Raw genomic sequence first — 15,093 nt, 5'->3', positions numbered from 1 at the left:
TCTGTGCTTATTATGCTCCCCCTGGGGCTAGAAGTCAGCTTAAAATAGCCCGGCGTTTATTCTACTTAGGTGCTTCCTTATAAATTCTAAATGGCCTTAATTTCATGGGACTGTTTAACAATGCCTAGTAAATAAGTAGCCCTGTTTTAGAGACCTGTACATTTCCCCTTCTGAAAGTTGTCCGTAGCTCCTATTCCTGAAATAAGGGTTTTTAATGTAGATTTCATTTTACGCCTGTGATAAAAAGCAAGGGAATAATGCAGTGAAAGGGGGTTTTAAGCATTTTTTAAGCCACTGCCTTTGGCTCAAAATCTGTGTTCACTACCTTCTCCTGTCTAAAGCTATTTTTCTAGGAATATATGCAGTTTTTCCCAAATAACCTCTGTCACTTGTACTATTGGTAATAGTCAAGAGGACACTTAATTCCAGGTAAATGCCCGCACCCAGTAGCACAGTACAAAACAAAGATCCCTTCAAAGGAAGATGCCTTCCCCCTCGTGCAGACCCCGATAGGTGCTCCAGAATGAGTTCCAACGTGGGGCAGAGGAAGAGGAGTGAGCAGCCAGTAAGTCAGCAGAGGACCCAGCTCCACCGTTTCTGTCATTGCTCATCACCACGGCCCGACTTTGATAACCCACCATCCCTCAAATGCCATCGTTCCGTCTTCATTAATAGCCACCTAACATCATGACCCTGCTTTCAGGTACAATCCCTCCACTCATTAAGTCAGTCGTCCAAAGCGAGGAAGGGCTGACGACCAACGAAGGGCTAAAGATGCTGGTGACCATCTCCTGCATCCTGGTGGGGGTCTTGCTGCTCTTTGTGCTCCTGCTGGTCGTGCGGCGGCGGCGGCGGGAGCAGAGGCTGAAGCGCCTTCGAGGTAAGTCGGCCCCGGATGTGGCGCACCTGGGCCCGCAGCACGACAGCCAATCAGGAGAGACGAGAGTGGAGGAAGTAGGCCCAGCAAGAGGCCTGCCCGGAAGCGGAAGCGGGCTGGGTGGCTTTTACACTTCCAGCCTCCAGCTGTCTACTTCTGTGCAGTTTCTTCAGTCAGGCTGGAGAGCCTTAGGGGGGAAATAAGTTCAAAGTGTTCCTTCGGGTCAGTCAAAACTTTGAATGAAAAGCAGCCTCTCATTTGTGTCCTCAGTCCTAGCTACTCGCAGGCAAAGAAAGTTTTCTCATGGGTTTTATCCACCCCCACTTTCTTTAATTTTCAAGCAGTTCCAGCAGTGCCACCAATTAGGGCTTCCCTATCAGATTTTGTCTGGAAATGAGACCTAATTCATTGCCTGGAAGCGGAAAGTGAAGGCTTCTGCTGCTGGTAAAGAATTGTGAGGCAGAAAACATTCACTTTCCCAAATTAGAAATTTGAGCCGAAGCCAGGTGTAAGAGTTTCACTCTAGGAAAAAAATAATGGAAGATGGAGAACCTGGGCCGGATGAGATCCATTGTTAACATTCACCGTTATTGTAACGTTCAACTCTGTATAGTCCTGGGTAATGAGGCTATTTCCAGCTTCTGGCCAACAACCCTTATTTGCCCTTGCCCTGAGATATAAGAACGAGTTCTTTCAAATATGAAGTGCTGTGCAGGAGCAATGTCCAGAAACCCTTTACCCATTATCAGATAACAGGATATTTAATCAAGCCACATTGATATTTTTTAAATGTGGGTAGCACATTTTCACTATCAATTTGCTTTAACTTTGCCAATGAATTAAAATATGTGAAGCACATTGTATTCCATCTGTACACTATAATAGTTCTTCCATTTAAACCCTCTGTAGCTCAATGATTCACATGAACCATCTCATTAAAATATTCTTTCACAATTACTTAAACCAATTAGCTTTGTAGTTTTGCATTCATGGATTGTGTGGCTACTACATTTTAAGTACTGGGCTAGGTGCTTGATATGCAAAGAAGAGAGCCTTCTGTTCTCCAGATTTACTGTAAGAATTTGACACATAGGCATCTACTAGTTAAAGTGTGACGTATCATGAATGCTAAAATAGGAGTTCAAACCTATCCCACACAACTGCAAAAAAGGGACAGACTAATGCCAACAGGGGAGAAAAAGAGAGTCTTCTAAGAGCCAAGTAAAATAGTATTACAAAAATATAAAACTATCTCAAATGTTGAGAAATTCAGTATAAGGTGAACTGTGTTGGATTCCATTCATGAGTGGTTGTCACCAAAATATCAAAAGGACATTCGTGTTATCCTGTTTCCCTGATGACAGAATCCAACGGCCTGGGCTTTCGGACCATTTATATTGAGGTATCAAGGGTCTGTCTTTGTAACATTTATAAGGTTGTACCTAACTAGTTGCATTTGGACAGCTGTGAATTGTCCACATAACATGATTAAAAACCAATAATAAAACATTCTTATTAGCCATTTCTCTTTTATCACAAGTGTTTGGCTGCACATGGGTTAAACATCATAGCAATCCTTCCCAGATTTCTACCCTTCTTTTTCCCTAGCTCCTATTTGTCTCTCCTTCCTTCTCGACTATTGCTTTACAACTGCAATTCTACTTGTAATTTAAGCACACCAAAACTTTCTTTTCCTTGCCAAGAGCATTTCCAGTTAAAAATGCTGCAGACTTTTACTGATACATTTGGGTTAGACTGATGAAATACCTCTGCATTCTTTATCTTTATTCTTAATAGTCCCTTGTAATTTAGTTATTGCTTTGCAAGTGCTCTATCCAAAAAATACCGTGGGCCTGGCATTTTTATTGTTGGCATCTCTACTTCTAGACACTGGTGTTTTATATTTTGGCTTGGCAAAGAAAGCAATAATCACATCAGAGAGCATGGACCTACATTCCCCAGAATCGGTCTTATTTTCTTTGAGCCTAAGAAAAGATCGAGCCAACACAAAGCTTTCAACAGGAAGTAAGTGCTAAGGATCAACGGATTCCAGAGTGTAGTTTACCACCATCCAAAGATTTCTGCAGTCTTGCATTTTGCAGGTGCTTAATAGGGCCTTCCTGAGTTAAGAGTCTGACAAGAGGACAGCAAGAATGCAAAGGACTTGGAATCCAGTTCCATACTGCTTCCTCATGGCACAGTTTCATGTGGACGCCTTGAAATTTATTTAATTAAACATACCACTGTTGATTATCCACCATGTGTCATGTTAGGCTGGGTCCTGGAGATGAAAAAGATGCCAGCCTTATAGGAGCTGACACTGTAGTACTGGAGGGTGAGAGGCTAAGGAAGCATGCTCATCTTTTGGTAACTGTGAGAAGTGCTGTCATAAAAGGCTGAAGTAAGCGATTTGGGTCATAAAGGGTGAATCATTGAAAAAAGGCATTGACCCAGAAATACCTTTGTCTATTAGCCCTTCAGGCCACTGAAACATTAATTAATGACCTGAAATATTTCCAACTCACTTGTGGAGGGAAACAGCGGTCACAGAGATTAATGTAATAGATGTCTATCTATTAAACATCCGGAGTTCATTAGTAGAATCACCCTGTGTCAACCTGACCCACATAAAGAAGAGGTTCTATGCTGGTATTAGAATGAGTTCAAGTATATTTACCATTTCTACAGAGGGGATTGCTTTTCACAATAGTTTTATTGTCCAAAATAAGGACTGAATTTCTAAGACCATGTCAGTATTGTTTGAGCACCCACCCCTCTGGATAAAAAAGGGAAATAACAAATTTTGAATTAAAGAAATATATTTTAAGGGTTTTCCTAATGGATGTTTTTAGATTTACTACTTAATGTCAGCTACAAGATATTCTTGATTCCTAGAAACTACTAAAACGTTTTTAAGCAGGGTAAGTTTTACTCTATAGATAAGCAACCTAGTTAGGTGAATACAATGTAACTTTTTAATGTAAAATTTAATAAAAAAAGGAAAGGAAATGGGACTCAAGCAATTTAGTCAACCTATATTCTTCCTTCCTGAGTACTTTACTAATTTTAGAGCATAGCGGCCTCTTAAAGTCTAAATTGTCTGCAAGCAGTACTTTTTTTAAGTATCTATAACCTTATCCAGGAGTTCAGAAGCCACATTTGGCTTCCAGTGATGCCCTGGTTTTCCCCCAACTTGTTCCTTTGAAGTGCAAAGTCACTTCAAAGCCCAAGATCCCAGCAGCCCCCACATTATAAAATTCTGCTTCCCGTATCTAGTAATCAACTTCAATATTGCTAAAAGCTTCCTCCTTTTATATGAGTTTACCCAAGAGGGTACAAGAGTATGTTGGCACCAATCAATATGGGTCAACCAACAGTGGCAAGCCAAAAAACTACATTCAATAACTTCAAATAAACTAAAGATAAAAATCAGTGGGTTATATAAAAATTTACCATGCTTCTGTGGCAAAATGTTCTTCTTCCCTTGAACAGAAGCATATTTATTACTTTAAACAGTCTTTGGAATGATTATTAGAAAAGTAATCAATTCCGGAAGATCAGTCCCAGAGACAATCTGTGCTCATGGTTCCACAGGGGAACAATTTAAAGGGTGGGTCATGAGAAAGCTTTGCCGTTTTCTGAGCCAGTTATCTGCTCTGCAAATGACCTAAAAGCTGTCCTTACCCATAACTCCAAAAGGTAACTTGAATTTGAACAATCTAAAGGAAGACAAGTGTACATACAGGTGTCCAATGACACTCAACGTAGATGTAAAATAAATAGAGATGGCCCTGGCATTGCTACATGGAACCCATGTGCATGCATGAAGTCTGGTATTTGTTAGTGGGGGGAAAAAGGAGTGTACAACCTAACAGTTTCATTATCAAGCTAGTAATTGCCCAAATTGTGGTTAAGTTAGGGTCAAAGGGCTGTTCTCTGGAATGTTTTAGCAGTATGTTTTGTGTTTTCTCTTTTGTGCTTAATTTCTTAATAAAATTATCCTTCCATAAACTTCAAATTTGTTATGGCTGAATGAAGCAGAGTGGGGAACAAGAGCCTTAGGATGGTGACAGGGCCACACCAGGAGCAGCCAGTGCAGTGAGGAAGAGAGAGCGTGCCATTGGGAGCTTCAGCTGGGGCCTCACCCTGGCCCAGCTCCCTTCCTGGGAATTCTGTTTTGTCCATTTTTGCCCTTGTAGTTTTCTCAGATGGCAAGGAAGTATGGGGAAGGGAGTGGTACAGGATATATATTTCATCATGGTTTTTGAATCAGCTTTCATTTGAGCATGCTGATGTTTGAAGGTCCTATTTGTGAGCTTGTAAAAAGTTAAGTACAGGTTTACTGCCCTTACAAAAATAGCAGTTTATAAGACCCACTCAGTTTTACAGAAAATCAGGGATTATTGCAGTGAAGCCTTCCAATAAAAGCTTTTGACAGATGATAAGGCAAGGTAAAATCTGCTACCCCCAATTACACTCTGTGTGTGCAAGTGACTGCCCAACTGAGGTACTGACCTTAAGCATATTTTGCTTTGCTAGAACTTCAGAAATCAAAATTATCATCATGGTGCTATTAATGAGATTCCTCTAATTTTTAAGGAGGATTTGGGTGTGCCAAATATGAAGCAATTTAAACCCTCAAGACTTGTATACTTGCAGTACTTGGGGACTTGGTGTGCAGTCTCCCAGCTGCCATATGGCATGTGTCCCCCATTGGCACACACCTTCATGAAAGATCCACAGTAAGAACAGGGGACTGGGCAAGTCCACTCTGGGATACTCCTAATCCAACTTAGGGTGTCCCTTCCCAAGGATTCATTGATTGAGTTATGTAGTCATCAACAGAGCACTGTCATTTTCCAATTTTTAGCTCTTCTCCCTTTTCCATAACATATCTTATACATGATCAATTGCTGTGTAAACCGGTAGAGTATAAACTTCATATTATTATAATACTGATTTTACTGCCATGAAAACTGAAGGCCAGAAAGACCTTGTAACTAGGGAACTTGTCCACAATCACATACCAAGTGGGACAGAGCAAGAACAAGAGCCCAGATTACTGTTTCCTAACCCCAGCCTCCTTTCCATGGAACTTCTTCAGACTCTGAAATATTCAAAGAAAAAATAGATAGCCCTATCAATATTGTCACCTTAGAACGGTGTCATTGAAACATGGAATTAGGAGATGTAGTAACCCATTATCATTAACTACTTAAAATTTTACTTTGGCTGCCAAATATACTTGGCTTATTCATTTATTATTACCACTATTCCCTACTTGTTATGTTTTCTCAACATTAAAATAAATACTTATTCCTTCGTGCTTGCATATCTTCAAGGCTACTGGCCTCCTATCTACTTTTCACCACTAAATTCTTGAAAGAATATTCTATGCTCAGCTGCATTCCATTTCACCCACTCCTAAATCCTCACAGTCTCACCTCCAGTTCCACCGCTCAAATGAAACTGCTCTCTTGAAAACAGAGGACCTTCTAATCACCAAATTCTTCTTGCAGCCATAATTTTCTAGCCCCTTTCCAGCAATCAGTGGTCTTAGCACATTTTGATTTTTGACAGTCCTTCTACCCTTGATTTCAATATCACTAGACAGTACTGTAGGGAGGATTTCACAAAGTCTGAATCCCAGATTGAGCTGAAATTTATGGAAAAGGTGACAGGCAACACAAGAGGCTGTAAAGCTGTGTTTGGGCAAGAAGAAGGACAAGACTTGGGAAGATGCTCTCATGTTAACAGATGGCAGGTAGAAAGAAGAACCACTCGACATCTGCTTTGCTTTGATGCACCAGAAAAAGTGTAAAACAAGAATTATAAAAAAGAAGAAAAGATGAGAGAGGGAGAAAGAGAAGAGAGAGAAAGGAAGGAAGGGAAAGAAAAGAAGGGAGGAAGGGAAAGGGAAAGGAGGAAAAACAAGAAAAGACTATGGATGCTTAAGAAAGTAAACAGAGCCCCTGATTAGCTGAAAATGATTTATTCTTTCAATACTTACTGTGTCCTAGCCATCATGGGAGAGAGATCATAAAATAATAGTCTCAGCCCTGCTAGTAGGAGAGGCAAATCATATCTGCAAAGAACTATGACAAGAGTTACAAATGATAAGCATTTTAAAGTAGACACCAATAAATGCTATGACAGTTCAATGAAGGGGAAGGTTTTTTGACATAGAAAGATCAGGGAAGGTGTCAAGGGGGTCCAATCCCTAGGCCCCACAGTTTACAGTTAGGGTTCTGCACAAAAGCTTTTGAGATGTAATCTGTACATCTTGGTGAGTAATCTCTGAATAGCCAACGGCAAATTAAAGGGGTTAGAAGATGGCTAAATGCTGAATGCATTACCAAAAATAAGAGAGTCTACAAAATATAGGTTAAAAATCAAATCAGTTTAGGTTATAGATGATGGGAGAGGCTCACCAACAGATAGTTTGTGAGCAATTAGGAAAGCATAGGGATTACCGGAAGCCAGGAGGAGTCCCACTGCTGTTTTGACAAGACTGATTGATGGGTCAGGGAGCTCCAGGCTGCAGCTGAAAACATTGTCAGGCACAAATCCAGCTGGGAAAGCTAATGTCCCAGAGGGAAGAATCCAGATTTTCAGAAGTGTTGAAAGGGAAAAACAGTAAGATGAAATTTAATACAGATGAATGTAAAGTCTTCTATATGAGTTTTAAAAAGTAATTTGCAACACACATAGTAGGCATTATTGTTTTCATCTCTTGAGTGAAAAGATTACCAGTTTCTGTCCTCACCATCACCATTTAATAAAGGACAATAAGAAATCACAGGTTTTTCATAGAAGAGAGCCCAGGTAGGGAATTACCTAGGAATTCTGTCATATAAGGAAAGGTGGGGGAAATTAGAAAATTTAACCCAAAAAAGAAAACACTGGGGCCCAGCCAGGAACTAAGCAGCTATGTGGGAATGTTTGAATGACTTATAGGTGGTTCCAGAAGGTAGTGTCATACGTACAGGTAGAAATTGCATCAAGGGATTTCAGTGTAAGATAAGGAAGACAACTAAATGTATCCTCAGGAAACCTTTGTGTGACAGTCCTGTCTACAAGAAGCACTAGGCTTGTCTGGAGATAAAAGTGAAGAGCTGTAGGCTCCATTTGGGAAGCTCACAGTTGGCATAGACAGATGTCAGAACAGGTAGTTACAGTGCAAGGGGGAAGGCCTGTGCTAGAAGCAGATGCAGAGAAACATGGAAGCCAGCAGGACCAAAGTTCAACTTTGCCTGGACTGGAGAGCATATGGAGAGCAGGCTGTGTCTGCATGGGATAGTGGAGACAAATTAGGGGTTTGTTGGCCAAGGGAACACAGGAGCAAAGATGTGGGGGAGTGAGTTTCTAGAGAGAATGACGCAGATAAAAGGCTGGAGGTCAGAATTAAGAGGTAACAGAGCTAGAAAGAACACTTGGGGCCAGCATGAAGCTGATACTTCATGCTCAGGCAAGGTCCCTTAGAAAGTTTACAAGCACAGACGTGACCCAGCGAGATGTGTATCGTGGGAGATTCCCACAGACTTGAGCAGAGGATGGGAGGGGACAATTCTGTGGAGCATTGACCTCACCCCTAAACCAGAGGGCCCCTGGCCCCAGCTCTGGATACACGCAAACAGAGCTAGTTTAAGATCCACCAAAGACACCATGGAACAATTCCAGCATTTATCCAAAGGTTGCCTGGAAAAGTCTTTAATGCTCTTACCACTCTCCAGATTCTACAATTCCATGATTTTTTTTTTGGTTTTGTTTTGTTTTGACCTTGTCCCAGATTCTCTTTTCTCCCCCAGAGCGGGTCTGGGATTCCATCGCCTCCCTCCATCTACATTCCCTCTGTGATTATGAGGAATGTCCATCTCAGCCCTCACAGCTCTCCCGTCCCACTTTAAATCCAGCATGGCTGGACCCAAACACCTCAGCTTTCCTCCCAAATCATTGCCTCCTTGTCTCCTTGAACCCTATTTCTATCACTCATGTTACCATAAATCCACCCCTCCATACCCCAAATCTTTCCATTTCCCCAAGTTCCTCTCTCCAGCCCTCTCCACACCCCATTAGTCTCCAACGATTGCAAATTCCTTCTACCTCTGACTTCAGCCACCCTGCCTCTCCTCTCTAATCTAGTGCACTGTGATGGATATAGATCATTGTCATAAGCTTCCCACTCTGACCTAGGAGTGCCTGGTGCAAGTTCTTAGCACCCACACCCACCACCACCTCTGCCCTCCTCTCCTACTTCTCCCCATCCCTGGCCTATGGGAAAGCTTTCAGCTATGGGCTGCAATCCAGAATTGCAGCTCCTTACCTAAGCACTCCAACATGTCCTGACAGTCCATCCCCATCCATTGCTACCCCAGCCAACTCCTCTGTCCAAACTATCCTACCCATGTTTGGGTAGTGACCTAGTAATTCCAGTGCATGCTAATTCCATCATGCAGCACAATTCCTAAGCATGTCTGAGCTCCCAAGGGCCATGTTTCCTTCAAGTGGGGGTTCCAGTCTTGCATTTCATTCCAGACAGAGCCCCTTGGCTAGCTCCCTCATCCACTGGCACTAGCTGTCTCCTCCTTTGTGCTCTCCTGAGGATATGACTTGATTCCACTCTATCAGGGACCTTGAAGATGGTGGTGAACAAAGAGATTGAACCTACAGACCTTGGAAGGGAATTCCCCCTTGGCCACAACAAATGGCTGAACTGATCTGGGTCACAGTTTCTTCAGTCCTCAAGTAGGCATAATAATTCCCAGGCAAAGACTGCTATTAGAGGGACATGAGCAAAAATGGTTTAAAGTAACTAGCCCAAGCCAGACTCCAAGGAAGCACTTGCCTCTGCCTATGCCAGCCTGGCCCTGGCATATTCCACAAAAGACACTCACCAGTGGTCCCTGGTGCTGACTGTGCAATCCCAACACCATTGCTGTGCTGAAAATCCCATGACTGGTTCTCAGCTTACCCGCAAATTCACTCACAGAAGAAGTGGATTTCCATTGTGTGATCTTCTCACAACTTCAGAGGAAATTAGGAGGCATTTGTAGCTAAGAGAGGAGGAGAAAGAATCTGCTACGCAATGCTTTGCATGGGGAGGGGTTGACCACAACGGGTCAGAGCACCTAAGCGTGGGGTGCAGCTGAACCTAAAGGAAGATGCTTGCTAACTATAGACAGTCTTGGAGGAAAGCTCTGTTTTCACTTTTTGGACACTGCAATCACTTAATACATCCCCGAAATGAAAAGATCAGGGAAGAAAAATCAGTGATGAGTGACTCAAGAAAAGAAAAATGAAGCATAATGACTGGCTGAGTGAGGAAAGCAGTTGGATTTTGAAGCAAAATATTTACTCCTTGGCATTCGTCTCTCTTTATTAGGGTATTGTACTAGCCACTACTTGGTTGTTACACTGAATCAATTAATCCCCAGCATCTGGCATTTAATATATAAATATATATTTACTTTTTAAGTGTTAACTCATTCAGAAAGAGATGAAGCTCATCATAATATTTACTTTGTCTTTGGAGATAAATATAAAGACATGAACTAGGGAATTAAATGCTGTTTTGCTTTCTTTGCTTCGTCATATGGGTGGGTTGAATGGGACCTGGTTCATTTCCCAGACTGAACCCATCTGTGCACAGAACCGGGCCCGGCTTCAAGGCTACCAGGGGAGATGAGCACGGCCCCCTCCAGGACCTGGTCTTTGGTGTGCGAGGGGCAGCCCCTCCCCACATAACTGTCCACACACCTCAAAGAGAGCTTGCTGCTCCCCGGCATGCAGGCTACTGCATTTCAATGTCAGCCCCCAAAGTAATGAGTTGAAAATGTTCCTACATGTGTAATTTCTTCACAATAGAGCCAATCACAGAGACAGCTGAGTCCATTTCTGGAAAGTTCTGTTCACTGAACCATGCATTTAACATCAAGACTTTTAATAGAGAAATGAAAAGGGGAGAAAAGCTTTTGTGGTCTAAGAAATTAAACATGCCCTTTTGCCAGGATGAATGTATAAAAAGAATAAGTTATATTTTAAGGGAGATGAAAATTTCAAAACAATGCTATCAAAAAAGAGGAGTTTTTTTATTGCATCATTTGAGGCAGGATTTCTTTTGCCAGGAGTGGTAACCAGGTCTGGTTAAACAATGTTGTCCTCTGAGGAAAAAAAAAAAAAGATTTTATATCTGAATTTGAAATAAACAGCTAAGTCCTAGACCCAGGGATATTACATTTTTACAATCCTTGGACCCACCCGAGGGACTCAGAGCTTTATAATAATGCTGTCTGTAAGTGATCTATGGTGTCATACGGTTTTCTAATTCTGAGATTTTGATAATAAAAAGAGTGGGATTTGTATTACATAAATGAGTTACTTTCAAAATGCTAATTTTCTGACTATTGAAAATAAAATTGGATTTTCCAGAAGTGGCAAATAAATAGGTTGTAATAAAACTTTTAATACATCTGTGAGAATTTTATGGCCTCAGAATAGTTATGCTATCTCTTTGTAATAAAAAGATATGAGAGTCCTATGTAGAAGAAGTAAGGAATCCATCAAACTCTTGGTTATTAGCAGTAATCTGAGTATGCAGTTACATTTCAAAATGGCTATCGTCACCTGACACTCTAGAATACTTGTCACAAATGTTAATGAGTTTTTATTGTGTACTAATGTTAACTTTCTTTCCCCAGATGCAAAGAGTTTAGCTGAAATGCTCATGAGGTAAGAACAAGACCCAGCATCCCAGATACCATGTTTAATAGAACAACTTCAAACTTGCCTTGGTTGGTTTTTTTAAACGATGACAGTCTGAAATTGATAACATATTTCCTTTTCAGCACATGATAACCATTCTATGTACCAAAATATCCATGCAATTCCCTGTTGAATATACAGATACCAATAAAATGTTTTTATACGTGCCATACGTAGTTAGTTTGCTAACTGGGCTCAAACAAGGGAATGGTTTCCTGTTAACCTGAGAACCCAGAGGCACCTCTAAGTAAATCATTTTGACTTTGATTTCCCAATCAAATATACCACCTTGAAACCACACCTCCTTCCTAACAGCCAAGGTAAGAGGAAACCTAAAAGAAATGCATCATGCACTATGCTTTTCAAAGGCAGTGGGCTAAGAAACAGGCACCCGTGTTTCCCCAGGACAATCCCCCTTGCCCTTGGTCTCCCCGGCACCCCGACTTTCACTGTAGCTCCTGTTCACTGATAGGATCTGCAGAACCCAACTTGCATATTTTGCCACCGTGTTAGGAGTATCCTGCGCTGTAGTGGCTCAATTCATAATTGTTAAATAGATGAATGAATAATGGTTGTCAAATAAGAAAGTGAATGCTGACAACTGCAGAAGACAGCAGTTCATTCTTCACAGTTTTACTTTAAATGTCTGCAGGACTTGTGACAGGCAAAGATGTGAAGAGAAAGGCAGATTCCTTCAGTGTCCCCAAACTCAATTTGCTACTCAGTCCCCTGCCTTCAAATAGTTGGTGTTCTTCTGTCATTCAATCTCCTTCCTCTATAACAACTGAAACGCTCCTCAATTAGTCATTTACACATAAGAATGAATTGACGTTACCTCGCCCATATATTTGCATTTTAAACCTTTTATATGTAATGATTAAACTAAATGTGAAAAAAGACTATTCAGAGTCTAGGAGACAGGTGTGAGGAAAATGTCAGGGTTCATAATGGCGACCTTGATGTTGCCATTTTAGGATGACTGGTATGGGAAGAAGATGATGAGGTTTAAGTTCTCTCCCAACCCTATCCTCACCCTCCATTGGCTTTTCCTTCCTCCCTCATCTCTGCATATAAAATTAGTACTTTAATTTTTCACAAAGAGCCCATGTCCCATATCACCCGCATCTTTAAAGGCTGAAGGCAGAAATCAAGTACCATTGGCACATGGATCACATTTCCCACAGATGTGCTGGTTTGGCCATACTTTGTATTAAAACAATTTGAATTGTGGCTATAGAATGTGGAAGAATTGAGGAAAATCCAAAATATTTAGCATGGGAAATTAGATAAATCCTGGTTCCATTTTCTGAGATTAAGAAGACAGAGGCAGGATATGTATTTTGTTTTTTTTGGAGGGGGTTGTGACGGCAATGGAAAGATCTGTTTTGGCCATGATGGATTTGGAATGCTTTCTAGGCACCCACTGGAGGTACCAAATAGGCAGCTGCAAGTAGAGTCTGGGGGTAAGAGAAGAGGCAAACAGTGGCAGAGCATGTCCTTTGTAGCATAACCAAGCACACTAAATCAGACTTAAATGAGAAGATCATGAGATGCCATGTGAAATGCCTTTAGTGCATGCTCTTCTGAAAGTCTGTTCATATTAAAGCAAGTGTATGGACATTTTTGTGCTCACATGCAAGGCAGACATCCAGCTACATGCAACTGTGTAGAGCAGATCTTCTGATAAAACACCTGGAGAAACAAACAAACCAGAGTTACTCTGTTTGCAATAACTAATCTGCCAATTAAAAATAATTTTCTAACAGACTTTTAAAATATGAATTAGTTAAAGACATTTTAAAAATCAGGAGATTTCATGGAACACCTGGCTTTCTAGTTTGTTGTGAAGATATTCTGGCCACACTGAGCTAACTGCAGAGATGGGGCATGCTTTCTGCTCACAACAGTGGGCCTCTTTCCCATCCCAGGCCTCCCCACCATCAACCCACCCCACCCAAACCATCAACCAGGCCTCTGCCCAAAGGCCCTGAATTTGTGGCAGGTTTGCAGACATGTGTGGCATTCATTTAGTTAAATTTTGGGGCCCCCTTCTCCTGATGTTGTAGAATTCATCCTTGCACCTTCTCATTAGCCACAGAGCAAGACGTGACTGCACATCCGCTTCATTAATAGAGCAGTTACTGTGGTTGAAAGACCACCTGTTGACAAAAGCAAGAATTCATCACGGTGTCCCCAGCTGTCAATTGCCAACATGAAATTAGGAACATTAAAACCAGTAATTACTACCTCTTAAGATGGTTAAGGCAGTTTTCCTCCAAAGGGTGAAAGTGATTGAAATGAAGAGAATTTCCAAGTTCCTCAAATTGATGGACTTATATAGGATTAATTGAGAAGTCAAAGCAAGGCTTTTATTCTTGAAGGGTCAATTCATTCTAATTTTGGCAGGCTTACAGACCAGGCAACAAAAGACCTTGCAACTATGTGGTCAGTGTAGGGCCAACACTATTCCAGGCGTGACCCAGGAGTTGTAGCAACCTCAAGTCCCTTATTGGCTGAGTTGAGAAATACCGTGCCCAGTTAACCGTCCTCAACTCTCCCCATCACGGCCCTTTTAATTAAACAATCAGATGGCCAATATTGTTGGAAGATTATATTTCAATAATAACTAATATATTTAAAATGTTCCTATGTCATATAAAAGATGAAACTGTGCTTGCACAGTGAAGACATTCAGAATCTTTTTCCAGATTTCTTCAAATAACTTTTTTTGAAGGTTTGCTGTTATTCTAATCATCAGCTATTACAACTTTGAGAATCAGCCTTCATAAAACAATAGATTGTCAAATATAGCAGTTAAGTTTTGATATAATGAAACGATTTAGTTGAGGCCTAATGAACCTTTCGCTGCAGTCCCAAAATAAAGTCTTTGGGGACATGTCATACAGCTAACAAAACTACCCCCAAAATAACGATTTGTTTAACAACCTTCAACATATTTATTGACTGCCTGCTTTGTGCCAGATACTCTTTTAGGCTCTGGGGAGGTACAGGGGACAGAAGAGATGAAAATAACCCTTGTGGAGCATAAATGTTCCACAAGAGAGACAGATAGTAAGTAAGATAAATATATGCTAGGTAGAAACAAGTGATAAGGAAACAAAATAAGGCAGAGTTCCCATTGCCTGGCTAACCTGGCTCTACTGAAAAGCTGGCATTTGAGTCAAGCCCTGAAGGCAGTGAGGCAGCCAGCCAGGTGGGCACTGGGGGGCGAGGAGCAGCATGTTCCAAGCAAAGAGGACAGCAAGCACAAAGATGGGGGAGGGACAACAAACCCCTGAATCGGAAGGCTCAGTGAGGCATCACCTTGCCTTCCCACTGCAGGGCCTCGTAGCACTTGCCCGTAGAGAAGATGGCATTTACCTCCAGCTTTTGTTGTTTTTGTTTGTAAGGTTTAATGGTATTCTGAGTCTTTGTGCCAGTTGTAGTGGTTCACA

At 41.4% G+C, this 15,093-nt stretch overlaps 1 protein-coding gene across 2 annotated transcripts in view; it reads left to right on the top strand.

Annotated features, from left to right (window-relative positions):
• DSCAM (DS cell adhesion molecule) overlaps positions 1 to 15,093 on the top strand; it is a 791,503-nt gene that overhangs the window by 744,314 nt on the left and 32,096 nt on the right. For both annotated transcript variants that reach the window (XM_071214978.1, XM_071214979.1), the window contains exons 27-28: positions 704 to 880; positions 11,575 to 11,605. In XM_071214978.1, the coding sequence (XP_071071079.1) occupies positions 704 to 880; positions 11,575 to 11,605 (208 nt within the window). The remainder of the gene's footprint in view (positions 1 to 703; positions 881 to 11,574; positions 11,606 to 15,093) is intronic.

Source organism: Dasypus novemcinctus, chromosome 4, assembly GCF_030445035.2.
Source record: "Dasypus novemcinctus isolate mDasNov1 chromosome 4, mDasNov1.1.hap2, whole genome shotgun sequence".
Lineage (NCBI taxonomy): Eukaryota > Metazoa > Chordata > Mammalia > Cingulata > Dasypodidae > Dasypus > Dasypus novemcinctus.
This window is presented reverse-complemented; position numbering and strand designations above follow the sequence as displayed.